Source organism: Brachyhypopomus gauderio, chromosome 21 (assembly GCF_052324685.1).
Source record: "Brachyhypopomus gauderio isolate BG-103 chromosome 21, BGAUD_0.2, whole genome shotgun sequence".
Classification (NCBI taxonomy): domain Eukaryota; kingdom Metazoa; phylum Chordata; class Actinopteri; order Gymnotiformes; family Hypopomidae; genus Brachyhypopomus; species Brachyhypopomus gauderio.
The window spans coordinates 7,352,815-7,371,558 of record NC_135231.1 but is presented as its reverse complement, the minus strand read 5'-3'; the positions used below and the strand labels follow the sequence as shown (position 1 = coordinate 7,371,558).

Sequence of the window (18,744 nt, the reverse complement as noted above, 5' to 3'; positions counted from 1 at the left end):
ACAGTCAATGCAATAACTTGTAGAATTTCTTCGACATGCTTGTGCATCAAGCTGCATATCCTAAAGGTTTTCATAACACGGATGAACCTCGGTGGCTCCTACAGTAACGCAGATTATCAACCTGTTAACTCACACTGTAGCATTCAAGCACAACAAGGCAGTAATCTCTCATGTTCTGTATTAAATGCTTCATGCAGTTTTGAACAGACAAGTGGATCCCACCCTACCTCAGTAATCTCAGTAGGGGTTTGTTGTAACAGCAGTCAAAAGAAATACAGGCTGAGCTCTGTTCTCTGTCATGCCAGTTTGGCAAACGCAGGCCGGTATTTACTTGCTAAATAAGGCCTTACACTCTCCTGGACACAACGAAGGAGCTGTATGAAAACACAGAGGTTTCTCAGGATGTGTGACGGCGGGAGCGCCCAGATTCCTTTGCCTTGTATGGCCAAAGACCTCCTCGGCCGTGTGCAGGACGCTGCTGGCCTTATTGGTCCAGTCAGGAACAGGGAGGTGTGCAAAAGACGCTGGAACGCTCAACACGTCCAGGCTGCGCGAGGAGCAGGACACGAGACTCACGCGCTCGCACTTTGCCGCTCAAAACTAAGGTGAGATTTAAAACCGAATCGTTGTGCTGTGGGCAGGGATGTGTCGTGTTTCGTACACGTTATTGCAATAAGTGTTACTTAGTTTCTGAGAAAGATTAGAATGATGCTGGTATAAAGTATGGTATAGTACTGAGTTGAAAATGTCAAGAATATTTTGTCAGTTTTGTACAGAGTAGTTGTGTAGTTATCTCATGTGATCGATTAATGAAATGTAGTTTCCCAAAGCTGCCGTTTTTGTGAATGACGGTTCCCCGTCTCGTCAAAAGGAAAGGGGGGAAAACTTTTGCATGTTTTCATTGAGCTAAGTCGATCACCAGATCAGTGATTAGTGAGAGAGCAGGACAAAACGAGACGTCAGTGCCACATGATAATATATTTTTAATATATGGTGTTAAGCAAGCCAGTGAAGTTTTCTGCACCTTGGGGGAAAGAATAAAAAAACCTCAATCAGTGGAGGAAAGTGACGATTCATGATTTACATTTCTACCCACTGAGCATTATACTTCAACATAATCATAAACAAAATAAACCTCTCCAGTCAGACTAAATTTGTCCATACCCAGGTGAGGATTTTGGCTAATGACTAAATTTGTTCATGCTCAGGTGAGGATTCTAGCTAATGACTAAATTTGTCCATACTCAGGTGAGGATTTTGTCTAATGACTAAATTTGTCCATGCTCAGGTGAGGATTTTGTCTAATGACTAAATTTGTCCATACTCAGGTGAGGATTCTAGCTAATAACTATATTTGTCTATGCTCAGGTGAGAATCCTTTATGAAACTCAGGGAGCCAATTATCAAACAGATCAGACAGTAGAGTACTAGATTTGATAAAATTCTACTGTTTACAACATAATGAGAGTACAGTTTTATGGCCAAAGGGAGTTTGAGCCTAGATCCATTCACACAATATTGATATCAGTAGATAACACAACAATATCAACTATTGTTTCCATTCTGTTTAAAGGAAACAAGTCTTCAGCCAAAATGTCTGCTGCTAAGCGAGCTAAGGGGAAGACCACAAAGAAGCGTCCCCAGAGGGCAACGTCCAATGTGTTCGCCATGTTCGATCAGTCCCAGATCCAGGAGTTCAAAGAGGCGTTCAACATGATCGACCAGAACCGCGATGGCTTCATCGATAAGGAGGACTTGCATGACATGCTCGCGTCTCTTGGTAACTGTGTGGAAGAGCACGATGTAATATGACACCTCTTAACACTATCGTTTTTCACTGCACCCTTATACACCCACCCAGTTTTCCATTTCCATCGTCTGATCATTAGATAATTAGATATGTATTAGGGTTTGGAAATATGAAACTCAGGAGTGGAAATTGATCTACAGGAAATGAAAATCTGCATAATGTGGGATTGAAAATCTCAGTGATGTATGCAGTGACCACCGAAGCTCAAACGATCTGCTCTCTGCTTTAGGGAAGAACCCGTCTGATGAATACCTGGAGAACATGATGAGTGAAGCCCCAGGACCCATTAACTTCACCATGTTTCTCACGATGTTTGGAGAACGGCTCAACGGAACCGACCCGGAGGACGTCATACGGAACGCCTTCACCTGTTTCGATGAGGATGGGTCAGGTAGCCTGTGTGCCTGGATGGTGCATGTGGATCTGGACGCAACCACAGTTTGTGGAGGTTCACCATGGTGTTGTGCCGACTTAGAATGTGGGCCTGATGCCCTATATGGCAAAACAGGTTATAAGACTTTGAGAGTTTTCTTTATCTGCTTTTTTCACTTTTGCAAATTAATCAAAAACGTTACAGGCAATGAGATTCAAGTCTACCGAAAGATACATGCAATGTACAGTAGTACTTTAAAACCTTATATGCAGCTATGTTAATATTCCTGTGCTGCAGTCTCCTGATCTCAGTACCTTTAACTCTTAAGGGTTCATTCATGAAGACCATCTTCGTGAACTCCTGACCACCATGGGCGACCGCTTTACTGATGAGGAAGTGGACGAGCTTTTCCGCGAAGCACCAATCGACAAGAAGGGAAATTTCAACTACACAGAATTCACACGTATCCTCAAGCATGGTGCAAAAGACAAAGATGACATCTAAGACGAGGGCAGGAGCGCTCCTGAATCAGGCTTACGTATACCAGACTTCTCAGAGTTAAACGCTTATCTGGGCTCAACTTCGGATATGATTAATGACAACGGAGAGGTTGCACTGACAGTATCATTCAGTTCACCCCTGGCCCCATGCCCACCAACAAACCTTATGAATGCGGGCCTATATGTAATCGTGCCAATTCCACGCTAAAAGGAAACATCTATCCACCAAGTAACTGAATACATCAATGCTCTCTTGCAAGCACACATACAAAAATATTAAATAAAATATTGTGACTTTGTGACTTGTTTTCACCATTGTCAATAAGCTTGGGAAGGATAGATTGTGCGTGGCATGTGTGTTTACCCCTTCCTGTCTGGGGCAGACACTCATGCCATTCCCCCTCTACCCACAAGATTTGCTATGTTATGCCAAACTTGGCATGAGAACGAAAACAGAGAAGTGAAGCTTTAAAGTACTACAACCTACAAGCTGTGCTTTCTAGGCGCTTCTCCAGTCTAAGGTTGGCGTGAGCCTTTTTCTTTGTGACATTTCAAAGAAGGAATACTGAACATTCCCAACATTGGGAAGCAGGAATTTGAGTTTGGGTTTTTTTTTTCCTACTTCCTGCCTGGAAACAGATGGGTTCTCAGCAGAACCTGGGCCCTGATCAATGACCAGCAGAACCAGGGCACTGATCAATGACTTTAGGCCCTGATCAACGTCTGAGGAAAAGAGCGTCATACAAACAGCTAGCACAGTGCAATAGTAGTCATGAGTCTGTTTGAAAAGTGTCACCTTTTAGAGGACAAACTACTTGAGTCATATATGACCAGAAAGTCCAAAATGGGTCAGACTTTGGGCCAAGACTCAATAACTAAAGCTAACAAAGAAATGATGTGGACTGTGATAAGCAACAAATGCCTTCCTGTTGCTGGAACGCCCTGTTTTGGTATGAGGAGGAGGGGGGGGGGGGGGGGGGGGGGAGTCAGAGAATGCCAGGTTGCCTTCTATGACTCTGGAAAAGTTAACCCATGCCAAAAGTGTCACAGGCCATGACCTAATAAGTAATTAATACATACAATTGTTGCTTTTTAAATAAAACTTTATTATTGTTGTTGCTGTAAAAGAAATATCCCCACAGTCTACATAGTATAACATTTTTATCATCTAATTCTTGTTTTCTTAAAACATATTGGGACTGTAAAATAGGAACCTTCAACAAAAGTAAGTTTGCCCTTTCTCCAATGAAACATAATAAGGGTCTGATTCTGCATCTGGAGGAAAAAAAACTGACCTGGGATCAGATGTCTCTGTGCATACATATTCCACACACCGTGCTACAAAAAACAAGACTTATCCAAGATCAGTGTTCCCATTGTCGTCTGTCTCCGCACCAGCAGTGCAGTGTTTTCTCTTACAGTTTTACACACCTGTCTCATCACATCAGCTTACTGTGAAGCCCTTGGTGAGGCGACTCAGGTCAACGGGAACACAAGAAATCTGTGATGTGCTGTGTCTGTCCAGCACGGGAGTTCGACACACCTAAAGTAGATGCTTCATGAACTTAGGGCTTAGGAAGATAGGAGACCCTCGGTAAAATTCCCACGAGCCTTTGGCAGTTAAAGCAGTAGTCCGGAGTCCCGAGAGTTTCGAAGTCACGCTCCGACATTATAAAACAAACAGAATGGCACCTCCTACTGGCTTATGATAGAGATATTGCTGAGTCAATGTTCAAGGTTAGCTTCAGGGTCCTTTGCCGCTGAGATACTTTGTCACATAAGATAATGGATCTGTTATTGACTGAGTCCAGTTGGTGGTCAAGGGAATGTATTCCGTCTCTAAATCCAGAGAGGAGCTCTAAAATAAATAAAACAATAAAGCAACCACAAATGTCTGCTGAAGAACATGGAGTTGTGTCCTCCATTACTGAGTCCACGCAAGCTGTAGCCCTATTAACGTTTGATGAGCAGATGATGGATGCTCCATCACAAAAAGGTTGAGACAAATCATTTAGAATAGATGTCTGCATGAGGACACAGTCCACATGAAGGAACCAAAAAACGTTGAAGAGATGTGGGGGTATATTGCTGTCCCATGAAGAGTTCTCAGATTTGTGCTAATGCTTGGTGTGTGTATATATATATATATATATATATATATATATATATATATATATATATATATATATATATATATATATATATATATATATATATATATATATATATAAACTAAATAAACAAGTAGCTGCATTCGAGGCCAAATTAGGAAAAGGAGGTCATCTCTGAGCTACTCTGAACATATCTGGTGTGATGAACTGGTAGCAACTCGGGGCACTGGGCAGGAATAATCATTAGATAATATGACAATTTACAGTTTACACTCAATCATTTTTTCCTTTCCCCCCCATTTTTACCAGCATCTAAAACATCTGCTTGTGTGGTTACTAGTGACAGGAGCCCCATTGAATTCAAACCTACAGTTGAATCAATCTGCCATTTACAAAATGCATATTCAAAGTGGCTCTTATGCAAGACAGAAACAAGACAAACCTCGTATTTCAGCTCTGGCATCAAGCATGACATCTTAATCTTAAAATTTGGTGGGTACATGAACTGAACAAGCCATCACTTTAAAACTGATGGATGACTACGAAAGGTAACAGCGCAGGATTTGAATTGAAAAGCTTTGCAACTCATGACATGAAGCAGAAGAAATTATGGCGCCCAGCTGACAGGATGGCTAGACGGTTTTGTTCCACCCTGCTAATAAAATCATGTGATTTTGGGAAACGTGGGACGTGGCTGGTAGGTGAGCACTGGAGGCTCACGTCAATCTCAGCAACATTATCCACGAAAATCAACAGGACACGGGACGAGGCCTAGCAGTGAACGCAGGAGCTCATCCACTACACACCCTGCATTTCTGTTCAGGTTCACACGATGACTTACATCTTTACCCTCATCAATGCACAACACAAAAGAAAATGAAAACAAAAGAAACTCTGTAGTGACGATGACAGCGAAAACCTCACTGTATTAAAAAAAAGGTTTAATATTGATCTGGACAATTAACTACATGTCCTTCCTGTGGGTAAAACATTAGAAATCAACAGAAATTGCACACATCCTAAAGGTGACTACACCCTGAAAATGTTTATTTCAGTCTAGAGTTAAAGAAAAAAAGTTCACTGGTCACCAGGTAACAACACAAGGGAGTGAACTGGGAAAGAATGGAATGCAATTCATGATAGCAGATATGCTTTTAACCTCTCTCTCTCCCTCTCTCTCTCTCACACACACACCTCTGCCTTACAAATAATAGTGTTCTACCTCAGAAGTGAATCAGCTTTCTTCGCATGTACTGAATCAGGCGTGTATGGGTGGGTTTACATTACTGCAGCAGTGCCCATTACAAGGTCATTGAGTCACCATCTTAACTCTCCGACCACACTAAGAAACCACATCAGCCTTTATAAAGGTTTACACACACAGTACGACACCCCCCACCACCCCGCCCCAAACAGGCACTATCACCAGAACAAGTGCATAGTTAGCCCACGACTAATATCCATCTATCTGGAAAATAAGTTCAAAGAAGAACCAGCCTCATTATCCAGCTGAATTTCTATTCAACACTTGGCTTGTGCCATCTTGGTACACACCACAACCCACTCACAGGGTCCTGTACCGATAGAGCCCATGTGAGCTTGTACTTTAATCTTTGCTTATAAGAAGAAAAGCTCAAAACTCAAACCAAAGTGTGTTGGATACGTAAGGAGCGAATGCACACACAGGGCAGCCATGACTCTAATCATTTATCCCGAAATAGTGACTCGAGTTTGGAAATTCTGTAAGTCAACAAGTAGAAAAATACCTAGCCTTCCCTGCGGTCCGTTGCTATGGACCCTAAAACAAACAAACAAACAAACAAACAAACAAAAACACCTGAACTCATCCTGGTAAAGAATTCAAACAAAAAAATGACCAGTGCCCATTTTTGTGAACATTTGGACTTATTGTGAGCTTGCAAGTCCATGTCATGTCTTTTTTACAGACAGATAGGTAGCAGTTGGATTAACTGCTGCTGGTTATAACAGGTAAACCACAGTCACAGACCACTTATAAAAACAGACAAAAACAACCCAATCAAGCTGAGGCTGTTTCTGACACTGGCGCTTTTTGAGGTATCCTGTGACTGCACTGGTAGAAGGGGTCAGCCTGTGACCACTAGAGTATGAATACAATTATTCTTTTTTTTACTTTTTATTTTGTGTTTTTTTTTTATATAACTTCGGACACTAAACAGGCATGAAGCATCCAGCTAGCATGTGTTTGTGAACAGATGGCAGACTTTGAACTTTTGTCAGTGCGAGCTTCTGTGGTAAGAACATTCTGCAATGGTTGACTGTTCAACCTACATATTGCCACTGTGAATACATTTGGCATAAACAGACATAGAAGGGCTGCAAACCATTTCACCTTCAGTATCAAGTAGTTTCTTCCACACGTACCACCGCATATTAGGTAAAGAAAAGGGTTTTGCCTTTTTTAATGTCTAATATAAAATAAAAAATTCCAAATATGGAGGCAACCGTATCTAAAAATGCAGAGCAATGTTCCAGCACGTTGGGGATTCAGAGCTCCGTCCTGGACTCATTCATCCAGCACAAGATCTCACTCCTGAAATACAAGGGCTAGCAGAGGGACCACACACACACACACACACACACACGCACCTGTAATACAAGGGCTAGCAGAGGGACCACACTCACACACACACACCTGAAATTCAAGTGCTGGCAGAGGGACCACGCACACGCACACACGCACGCACACGCGCACGCACGCACACGCACACACGGAACGATGACAACAGAAAACAGAAACAAAAACGTGACTATTTAAAAAATAAATCTAAAAATAAATACATAAAAAAGTAAAATAAATGTTGATCCAAGAGATTGTTTTGTAGAACAAGTGACTATTCATTTTAAAAGAAAGAAAACAAGAGAGAGGGCGGTGGACCGAGTGCCCAGTGTGAGTTACCACAGATGATGATCAAGGATGTTGTGTAAAACTCATTTATGGGGTGAAGCATGTGCATAAACGCATGGAGTTGAAACGCAGGCCTCTCACTGCAGCTAGTGCACGCAGTACATTTTCTCTAGAGGTCAAACAAAGGAACATTGTAAACAAAAACAGTGACGTGGATCACGAAATATTGCCAATTCATTAGTATAATTCAACAGGAGTGAGGCATAAGAAAACACTGTGGCTGCTGTAGAGCTGAACACGCCCTGCTGCGCCCCAGTCTGGCGCTCCACTTACGTGAAGAGTCCGGCGTACCGTTTATCGCTAATCTAACCTGTGGATCCAGCCTCATGAGTTGAGGGCCAGGGAATCAAAATTAACATTCACATATGCCAACGTTTCACTCAAATGACCCTAAATCCACATTTGGCAACACTCCCACTGTGGAACAGACCCCAAAAGGCCAGATTGGCTGACAAAGATGTAATAGTATTGATAAACAATAATAATAATAATAATAATAAGGGTGAGAAGAGGAAGACCGCTTTGCTTAAAGACAAGTGCACACGTGCAGAATCCTGAGTGCGTGCTCTGTGGGTAATTCAAGATGGCCTCCAGGAGTTGGGGTCAGCGGTTGAGGTCAACTGGAGTCTGGTGGAGTGAGCGAAGGGTGTGGGATTCTTTAAACACACACACACATACACTCGCACACACTCGCAACACGATGAGGGGCGGAACCTCGCCCGAGATATTAACAATTTACAGACTGAAGTCTCAATATATCCCATGAGAGAATTACAGCCCCGAATAATACTTAGTACCACAAGAACAGCAACAGCAGGGTATGAGGCGGGATGGTGGTGGTGGTGGGGGCTCGTCTGTAGCATCCGTCACACGCGTCTGCCCCGTGGGTTTAAGCAGTTTGCCTTTTTAAAAATCTTATTAATTTTTAGTTCGTTTTTGTTTTTCTTTTTGCTGTTTTCCATATCTGTAAATAATTTCTCCTTCATTGTGTTGGTAGATTCATGGAGCCAACTGCACCGGAGCTCGCGTTTCCGTCTCGTGTAGGCGGACGTGGGCGTGTGTGTGTGTGTGTGGGGGGGCTCTCAGAGCCGAGTCTGGGCCTCGGGAACGTAGATCTCGATGCTGTCGGCGCTCTCCGTGGCGGAGTTCTGCCGCTCAGACACGGCCCGTTTGGCCGCCATCAGCCTCTTCCTGGCTTCCTGACGCTGCTTGTCTGCGGGGGCCGCCTCTCCTCCGCTCTTCTCCTTGGTGACGGGCGACTTGGTCTTCACCACCTTCTTCGGCGTCTGGACGGACGGCTGCTTCTTCTCCTCCTGCACACAAAGATGCACCGATGAGCAGATGTCAGAAGACCAACTGACCATAAGGACTGTACAGTAGGTTCATGACACCTTGTGACATCCGGAGAGAGAGAGCACCTCCTCCTCCTCCTCCTCGGTTCTAACGGGGGGTGCGGTCCGTACCTTTCTGCTGCGGTCCTCTGGGAGGTTCCAGGAGTTGGACTTCAGCAGGTGCAGCTCGTCGAACTTCATGCTGATGTCCTCTATCGACAGCTGCAGCAGATCCCAGAACCCGGCCAGGTCCTGCGCAGTGGGCCGCGGCTGGGCATCCACATCCTGTGGACCCCACACACACACACACGCACACATATTACACGTACAGTAAAGCCTGCCCTGGGCCCTCAAGTTCAGCAGACCAATTCAAGAGAAAGCGGAGAAGAGGCCTTGCTTCCTGGAGCTGGAGGGACGCCTGCACCCCAGTGGTTTGATGAATAATACATCGGGAGGGATTTTGCCGCTGCTCTCTCCCCTGGCTTTAGCTGAGCTCTGGCCTGATCCTAGACTGTAATGCCCATTTCTCCAAAGCACACGACAGCACAAATTCAAATTAAAAGCTTTTATCATGTGTTTACCTCACTTTTTGTTTTGCTTAATTCGTTCAGGCTATAAATGAAAAATAGAAGCGTTATTATGTGACACAATGCTAATTTGACTCACTAACTTCACATCACCGCCAGCGAGCGAGTCTTACTGCTTGAGCTGTTCAGTTAAGGTTGCCACGCACGCATGGACCACTAGAGGGCACTATGAAGCAGCTTAAGCGCAAAGCGCTGCGCCAAAGGTGATGAAGCAGACTCCATTTCCAGACATCAAACCCCTTTTGCTATTAACCTTATGGTTCTATGGTTTTACAGGGTGGTTTTTTTGGGTCATTGGCAACCAACAACCATCAGGACTGTAAATGCACTATATAGAGCTCAGCAGAGTTCATAATGTGGGTAATTTTATTATTTTAAGTGAGGAATAATGAAACAATTATAAAAACTCTGCACATAATGGTAGAACATATAGTCCTAACACAATTTACATAAAGCAATTCAATGTAAGATGAGAGGTTTGCATTTGGAATCTGCCACTGATGTTATTTTAAACTAGCAAAGCTGTTTGAAACTACTTGCCTATAGAATCTCTTTCACATTTGTATGGACTATGTGTACATGATAAATACAATGTGAAATGGATTTTTTCCCCACAATTTGATATATTTCTAAGTGAGAGGATACTGGGACAGTTCATGAAAACATGCTATAAACCCACACAAACAAAGAGATGTTTTCAAAGCAGGCATTTGAGCGAAGACTGTGCAAAAAACAAGAATTTGATCTGATGAATTGATGAATCATACACAGTAAGACCAGGAACATGAACTAACAAGGTGAAAGAGGTCAACTCCAATTTCAGCTGGTCTTTAGAGGGGAGTTCTGCAACTCACCAGGTTCTGCTCACACAGGCCTCGGAACTGCCGGAACTTCTGAGACATGAGCAATTGAGCACTGCCTACCGCACTGCGGATCTTCCCCAGTACTACACACACACGCACACACACACACACACACATACACACACAGGATAAAAGAGACTTGAGCTCAGGAAAGATTTAAACTATCCTTTTCTGGGGGAGAAGATACTGCACTAACAATCTGCCATGAAAACCACTGGTCTGGTTTCCAAATCATACATCAAGTTCAGTATAAACCATTTAAATAATATTCTGATGGAGGTCGTCTTTTAAATTCAACATTTCTATGAAGCAACGCACTATGGTTGACTGCAATATTGGCCTGGACCCATCCTCCACTCATAGACTCCTGTATTAACTCCTTTATAAGAGGTGTTTTAATGTCCCAGTGCAACCTTCAAGACGGCTTAATCAAAGGCTGTAGGAGCCCAGGAACAGGAGCCTGCAGAAAGACACGTCTAATTAAAGCCCCGAGAGTCTGATCATTACAATCTGATCTCATTCTTTATTCTGGGCTTTCATATGGCCCTGTAAATAGCAGCAACCGTGATTAAACTCCAATCTCATGCCGAGCGGAACTCTCTTCATTGAAAGTTGAGCCGTACGTTTCGCAGCTCTCTTACAGAAGGGTTCCAGCAGGACGGAGTTCAAGGGGAAAACGGAAATATGAGGAATAATATGTCCGTCCATGGCTGGACTGGGTTGGAGACAAGCTAATTAAACTCCGGCACTGAAGCCATCAATTACACTGAAGGGCAAGGCCCCAGACTGGGAAACATCTCTTTGCGAGATTTAATTTTAACGTAATCCAGAATTGGGCATCATCTAATTTAGAATGAATTCATTCATTAAAAACAATTACTTAAAAATATTCTCCAAGTGATTTGCTATGGGTCATTTAGGTACTGCAGGGACATTTTAAGCAAACACACTCATACTCTGAAATGGGTTTTTAATAAAGAAGCCTCTACTCACTTTGACCCCGTTCACACCTGGTCACTTCATGCAACTTGTATCCGGACTGTATCCTGATACAATTTTAACCACATGCAATTACACTCTGACCCCGTTTAGACTTGGTCGTTTCATGACTCTTGTATCTAGATTGTACTGCGATTAAAATTAAACCACATGCATTTACACTGCTTACAAACAAATTCATCTCTGGTTCGACAAATTGGAATCCAATTGCTATATTAGTGCAGATATTGCAAAAGCTGTTTATACCACCTGAACAACCTCCTTTCGACTGACCTCTTTCCTCGTGGTTTGAGCGACTGAGATGAATTTCTTTCCCTACCAGGATAAAATACTGATACTCTGGATGTACAAAACGACCAAGAGTAAATGGGGTCTACCTCCCCTGAAGTGGTCAGAGCAACTGGATTTAAATCTGGTTGAAATGCGATTTTGGTGGATACACACTTGCAATCCCCCATCTAGATATAAACCATATATGCAAGATGTATGACTAAGTGTAATGGAAGAGAGCTTTTTGTCAAACGCTCATTGATTACGTTACCTAAAATCACAGGACTTGGGCTGAGAACTACTCTTATAGGTTGTTTTAAAAGGCCAATCAAATCCAAAAAACCAAATAAACATAAAAAGGTGCATAATGGAGATGTATTTTGGAAACGTCTTACTTGTGTGCTGTTCTAGTAGTTCTCAATCCCAGTTCTGGAGATCTGTGAGGATCATCAGGTGTGACGATGTGCATCACTGAGCTAAACTACTGCTCCTCACCTTCTTCCGAGAGCTGTTTTTCTTTGCTCTCTTGCTCCATCTGCTGGCACCACGCCTCCATGCGGCCCGTCTCTGCTTGCAGAAGTTTGAGGAACCAGTGGCCATCCCTGAGGCACGCCGCTGGCGTTCCGGACTGCTCCGTCGCCCCGTTCATGCTCCCGCTGATCTGCAGCGAGGGGTCAGGAGGGGGCAGAAAGGACGGGTCCAGGGCCGGGTCGAGGTTCTCCGGAATGGAGCCCGATACGGAGCGGCTGATTTTGGCTTTCGAGCGGCTCAGCGCTCGCTCGCCGCCCTCCGGCGAGCCGGGCGTCTGCGTAGCGCAGCCCGTGGTGCGTTCTTGCGCCGCTTTACCGTCTGCCTGGTCTTGAGACTCCACCTCGGCCGTCTCCTGTCGGGACGCCATACTGCTGTAGCGGCTGAGTCTGGGGACAGACACGGAGCAGCAGGATGAAATCACACCAATCGGGACCAGATGAACCTCTCCATAGCGCAGGAGTCCATTTTAAATATCCCCAATCTCCCATTTGAAATTTAAATAAATAGAGACCAACTATGCTGGACGAGAGAGGCAACTCGAAAGAAAAGCCAACATTAACACCCAAAGTACCACCACCTGCTCATTCCAACAATACAAATCTACATGGAAAATGACGTAATAAAGACGATGGCCGTGTGTCCTTTGGCCTCAAATCCTCGAGCTAATTTAATTCGAGTCAGCTTCTCCAATCAGGGTGTGCGGCGACCCTGACAGCTTACTGACATATAGGGGAAATAAGCCCAAAGCAGAAAGGGTAGAAGAGCAGTGACCTAGAACCATACAGGGAAAGAATTAAGCTATCTAAGAGGAAGTGAAGGAGCAGAAGATGGAGAAAAAAAAGGTGTTGAAAGGACACGTGTAATTCTAGGGGGGGGGGTAAAAGGGGCGAGAGAGAGAGAGAGTGACGGATACGGAAATATGTAGTGACTGAGGAAACACGGAGTGGATGAGCTGACCCAGAGAATTTGATTATCTCCTCATAACACGGGCGTTGCTGTACGTTTTGGGCTCCTCCCCCGTCGGCAGGCTCTGGACAGAGCGTGCTGGTTATCGCGTCACGCCATGCATGACAAATGTGTTTGCACATGCCATTCGGGTAACATGGAGGCATTTGCCATGGCTCCAGGAAGGTGGGGGAGGGGGAAATTAAACAACAAAAATGAAATCCCCTGAAATGATTTTTTTTTCTCTTTGGAAGAACATAGTAAATAGCTGAAAGAAAGGAGCTCCTCACATGCTGAGAACCTGCTCAGAAAGCTGTTGGGGATAGTGAGGCTGATGTTCAAAGGAGTATCACACTCCTGCCTGGTACCCACAGAGGCACGGGGAGAAAGCAAGGAGCTCACCTCAGGCACAAATATCCGGGAGGGACTGAAAAACAAAAACACCTGCTTCAAAGGTCTCAGCCACTGAACTAACCCTATATTCTATATATTCTAACAATGCTTTTTTTCCCCCAAGATGTTAGTTTGACTGAAGCAACATACCTAGCATTGGGGGACAGCCCTTAGAAAAGGGAAAGTTTTCCCACCAACACAATATTCTGACAACCACCTGCAAAACCGGTTTCCTCTGACAACGCTCGCATGGATATCGGTGACCGGCCTGCTGCAAACACTACTGCCCATGTGTCCATCGATTCTGAGCCAGCGTGACCAATCATGACGCTTGAAACGCAGACATCAGAGCTGGATCTCCAAAACCAGGACAAGCCCCGATGATGATGCAGTCTTCCAAGTTGAAGCATCTGCTGAAAGGGACTTACGGCCTGCCGTCCTCCACTTGTACGCCAATGGACTGGAACTTTGTAGTGGGGGTCTGTTCCTCCTTGAGTACAGGCTGCACACAGTCCACCTGTTCACACACACACACACACACACACACACACACACACACAATGCTGTAATCATGGCAAATACCATTGGACTATTAAAATACTATGTTAACAGACCCATAGCTGAATGTGTGAACTGCAAGGTTGTAATGGGTGACCCAAGTGTCAATGCAACCATTTCTTTACATGGTTTCTTAAAAACAGCAAAACTACGAAGAAAATACAAGATTCTGAAAATAAGCTGCAAACAAGGTTGATAAACTACACACACAGCTATATTTGTAGCCAGCTTAAGCTGCACTAGCTTAATGACAGAAGCTGTATGGACTGCAAACTGTGTGCAGTCAGCTGATAGGCTAGACTGCAGCCCAGTGCACACCACTGGCGTGAGGAGAAAACCTCCACCACAACCCCACTGGCGTGAGGAGAAAACCTCCACCACAACCCCACTGGCGTGAGGAGAAAACCTCCACCACAACCCCACTGGCGTGAGGAGAAAACCTCCACCACAACCCCACTGGCGTGAGGAGAGAACCTCCACCACAACCCCACTGGCGTGAGAAGAGAACCTCCACCACAACCCCACTGGCGTGAGGAGAAAACCTCCACCACAACCCCACTGGCGTGAGGAGAAAACCTCCACCACAACTCCACTGGCGTGAGGAGAAAACCTCCACCACAACTCCACTGGCGTGAGGAGAAAACCTCCACCACAACTCCACTGGCGTGAGGAGAAAACCTCCACCACAACTCCACTGGCGTGAGGAGAAAACCTCCACCACAACTCCACTGGCGTGAGGAGAAAACCTCCACCACAACTCCACTGGCGTGAGGAGAAAACCTCCACCACAACCCCACTGGCGTGAGGAGAAAACCTCCACCACAACTCCACTGGCGTGAGGAGAAAACCTCCACCACAACTCCACTGGCACTTGGATCCAATTAGTATACAGAACAAACAGTAACAAAGACAATTTATTTAGATTTAGAAAAAGGTCAAATAATCAGATGGAGATTTGCGTAATAGCAGCAATTCCCAGCTGAATTTATTGCACGCCGCTTCTTGGGGCATTTTTAGTGTTTGTTATGCGGTACGTGCTTTCACAATTATGTAAGCAACCAAGGGCCATGCGACAGAACGGAAAAGAAAGCGCTAGTTAAACAGAGATACCGACACGCACCTGGATACCGATAGATGAAAGTTTTCGTCTGGGAGCAGCTTGGGGTTCTTCGGTCACGAGGGTGATGCTTATGGGCGGAGTCTCGAGAGCAGGGGAGGGCGGAGGGGGGCTGCTCACTCTAGCACTGGGCAGGGGCAAGGGTGGTTCTCGCGGGGCAGGAATTGGTGCCTGGGGCAGCAGGGGTGGCCGCTTGGCACTCTTGGCTAAGCTTCCTGTCCGTGAGCTGGTGACGCTGTCAGAGGAGTTGCTGCGTCCTGATTGGCTGTTGGCCTCACCGCGCTGGTCCTGGCTGTCCAGGTAGGTGTCCTGAGCGGACTCAGTGCTGCTCTGAACAGTCAGCGCTATGAGGGGTTTGATGCGCGGAGGAACTGGGGGCGGAGTCTTCTTGCAGGCTGGACATATAAGGAAATGGGAGAGGGAAAAAATAAACAAACATGTCAGCTCCATAATATTTTTAATAGCATTTCTGAACTGCATGGGCTATGAAGAATACTCCAGCAATAAACCTCAGGCAGTGGAATGGAACAATACTGTCTGTAAAGTCTATAGACAGGCTTTTTTTGCTCCGTCACTCTGTAGCCAAACATTTGACGTCCTAAAACAATTCTAAACTACTCTGAAAGCTTAATAAGATAGGTACTTTTGAAGTGTAACGCTAAGTTTCCTTTCATTTTTAACGAGAAGCAGGCTAGTTGTCTTCCTCCTTGGTTAACACACAATAAAGAGGAGTGCTCAGATAACAATGCCTCTACATCGTTCAATGAAGCGGCGCCTGAACCGACAGCATATGAACACACTCTTCCAGTCTCCCGCCACGCGCCCCACACTCAGGGAAACATTGTCTCGCGCTCCGCTCAACAGACGCGACAGGCCGCGCGCTAGGAGCGGCGCCAACGCGCAAACAAAGGCGGGCATTTAAAACCCTCCCCGCCTCGGAATAGCTCGCATGCCTGACATGCGTGCATGCTATGGGAAAGTGAACAACCGTGGCGTGTCGTGCTTCACAAACCGTAGTTTAAGATATCTGAGGAATGCTTCCTTTAGCGCGCTAACAAAGTGCCGGTAGCCGTTTTGAGGGGGAAAAAATCATTAAACCGGAAAGTGGGATTTGTAGTTCGCTCTCGACAAATGCACTCAAGACGAAGACTCCCAACAACTCAACAAACGGGGCTGTTGACACGCTAGAAAACTAATAAACGGAGCCGTGGACCCAGACGCGCGCGCCCGCGTTGTCCGTTTAGGGCGCGTGCACACAGCTTTGGCGCAGAGGTGGATTTGTATTATTTTAAGTCGAGAGAAAAAATTGGTAGGTATTAAAAGTGATTAAAATGTGGACAGTCACAACAGAACATTAATGTCAATAGTCATATACAAATCTGGAGAGAGAAAACACAAAGGCAAAAAAAGACTGCTGTTGGTTCAAGCCGTTAATTTGCAATATCGCCCTGACCAGGCTTTCCTGCTTCATAAATCTCACTCGAACTTCAGCTTATGTTCGTCCATCAATTAACGTTCCTTTACATCAAAATCAATTACAGCACAAGTTGAGAGTCGTTTCTAGTGTGACACAGCGTTCTACCTGAAATGCACCAAAGACCTGGCTTTTTTTGTCTCTTGTGTGTAGGCACCCTTACTGCACTTCTAATAAATGAGTAGCTTGATTTGACCTCAAGAGTAGCTCTTTCAGCAAGATACTGACAACACAAAGAACAATTCTCTAGTTGAAGAGACAAACCCATGCCTCAACAGCCCGAAGGCCTGGTATGTGGGCTGGCCAGACACCGGAGACGGAAGCTTTGCGTCTATCTCTGCACCTACGGTTTCTCTGTTTGCATGTGTCTTCTATCTCCGATTCAGGTGGTTGCTATTCCTCTCCTGCTAAAAACAAGATGGCCAGAAGCCCCTGCAGAATGCCTCAGTCCAAGGGAAAGGCCCTGCCAATTAGGCTATCACTTTACCAGGATGACAAACAGGTAGACCAAGTTAGACAGAGAATGCCTCCACCAAGAATAACAGCCATGTAATAAAAACTGATATGGACCAAATGGATGCGCTAACAGGCGTCCCAACTTTAAAGGCACCGTGGTAATAAAAAAGTTTAACTAAACACAAAAACTTGTTCAAGCTAGCATGAAGTCTAACGGAGGTTCTTCTGTCTCAATTAAAAATGGCTTATTCCCTGAAGAAAATTGAGTTCACAACACAGGCCTGATATTTCATGAGGAAGATAAGCCTGTTTTACAGTTTAAAGATGGTAATCTTTACTGCTGTGTTTATACTTGCAGGGTGAAAAATTGCTTGGACTCTTGATCTGATGAAAGCTGTCCTAAGGCCAACGCTAGGTCTGGCCTTATGACCGGTAAAAGACGGCACAATGTGGTCTGCTCTCACTGCAGGAGAGTGAGGGCTGCTTCCCAGCAGTGGTTTGACACCAGGTTATCAGCATCTGATGGAGTTGCCAAGCCTGCAGGGCCATGTGCCAAATCAGCCGTGTCCAGCAGGCAGGCATGGCGTGGGGACAGGGTTTCTGTCACACCAAAATAAATTACTGGGGTACATCTATTTCCACAAGGGTCTTAGAATGCCCTCTCCTTGAATTATTGTCATTGCTAAGTCATGTCGACAATGAATAGGTGATGGTCCACTTTAAGACCTACTTTGAATATAGTAAGATCAAATCAGATGTTTTTGCAAGCCAGTAATCACTGTAGAGGGGAAATATCAGATAGGTGCTGTAGAAAGTGAGCGTGTTATCTAAAACATTACACTGGGATCAGTAAGCCAAGCTAGCACTGGGCTGGAATCACAGTTTGCCCATTTGACTAAAAAATTAAGCAAAAACAAATCCAGATATTCACAGCTAGACAGCTGAAAACAAGATAAATAGACTGTTTAGAATTTCAAAAACCAACTTGTCAACTTAATGAGACACTTCTGCAGGATTTGAGTTCTCATCAAGGGTTGACAGTAACAGTCACAGCCACAAGCCTGTACAGGCCAACACTAAAAAAAAGTACAACAGTGTTGAGATCATCTTAACCGAGAGAGACTGTTCAGTGAGATACTCGCTTTACCATTGCATGATGACCTTTATGTTATGATGCAAATATTATGCATAAATTAGTGTTTTCCCTTCGTAGGAAGGATTGCAGGATTCAGCACAGGTGTATACCCAACCACCAAGCCCTTCTAGCACTTACAAAAACTGCAAAAGAGGAATATGTAAAACAGTTCATTTCATTTTCGTATGGACTGCAACTGACAATCCTTTTTAGAGGATCCTGTTATTTTGTTCAGATTTTTACATGCTTCTACACAAAGACACACCTGCCTCATCAATAATGACCGAGTTCAACCAATGGGGAGGCTTACTGATCCCAGTGTAATTTTGGATAACATTATTTGT

The 18,744-nt window shown here is 44.7% G+C and overlaps 2 protein-coding genes and 1 long non-coding RNA gene across 3 annotated transcripts in view; 2 read left to right on the top strand and 1 right to left on the bottom strand.

Annotated features, from left to right (window-relative positions):
• The first annotated feature begins 446 nt into the window (after nt 1–446).
• On the top strand, nt 447–2,982 carry myl9a (myosin, light chain 9a, regulatory). Its single transcript, XM_076984682.1, has 4 exons — nt 447–605; nt 1,574–1,780; nt 2,040–2,201; nt 2,512–2,982. The coding sequence occupies exons 2-4, from the start codon at nt 1,594–1,596 to the stop codon at nt 2,685–2,687; spliced, it is 525 nt and encodes a 174-aa protein (XP_076840797.1). The 5' UTR covers nt 447–605; nt 1,574–1,593; the 3' UTR covers nt 2,688–2,982.
• Nucleotides 2,983–5,820: 2,838 nt separating this feature from the next.
• The window catches only part of dlgap4a (discs, large (Drosophila) homolog-associated protein 4a), an 86,376-nt gene continuing 73,452 nt past the window's right edge, over nt 5,821–18,744 (bottom strand). Inside the window, exons 9-14 of the mRNA XM_076983730.1 lie at nt 15,339–15,730; nt 14,089–14,177; nt 12,287–12,708; nt 10,514–10,605; nt 9,205–9,357; nt 5,821–9,054 (exon numbers count right to left, since the gene is read on the bottom strand). Of these exons, the coding sequence (XP_076839845.1) occupies nt 8,824–9,054; nt 9,205–9,357; nt 10,514–10,605; nt 12,287–12,708; nt 14,089–14,177; nt 15,339–15,730 (1,379 nt within the window). The 3' untranslated portion in view covers nt 5,821–8,823. The remainder of the gene's footprint in view (nt 9,055–9,204; nt 9,358–10,513; nt 10,606–12,286; nt 12,709–14,088; nt 14,178–15,338; nt 15,731–18,744) is intronic.
• LOC143484805 (uncharacterized) lies at nt 16,330–17,868 on the top strand. Its single transcript, XR_013122721.1, has 3 exons — nt 16,330–16,644; nt 17,196–17,311; nt 17,624–17,868. It is a non-coding gene; the product is annotated as an uncharacterized LOC143484805 (long non-coding RNA).

What these genes read in the sequence shown, in the direction of transcription:
- myl9a (XM_076984682.1), top strand. Translation starts at nt 1,594, where the DNA reads ATGTCTGCTGCTAAGCGAGCTAAGGGGAAGACCACAAAGAAGCGTCCC. An exon ending in TGACATGCTCGCGTCTCTTG is followed by an intron (nt 1,781 to 2,039) that starts GTAACTGTGTGG and finishes TCTCTGCTTTAG; the next exon opens with GGAAGAACCCGTCTGATGAA. An exon ending in TTTCGATGAGGATGGGTCAG is followed by an intron (nt 2,202 to 2,511) that starts GTAGCCTGTGTG and finishes TTAACTCTTAAG; the next exon opens with GGTTCATTCATGAAGACCAT.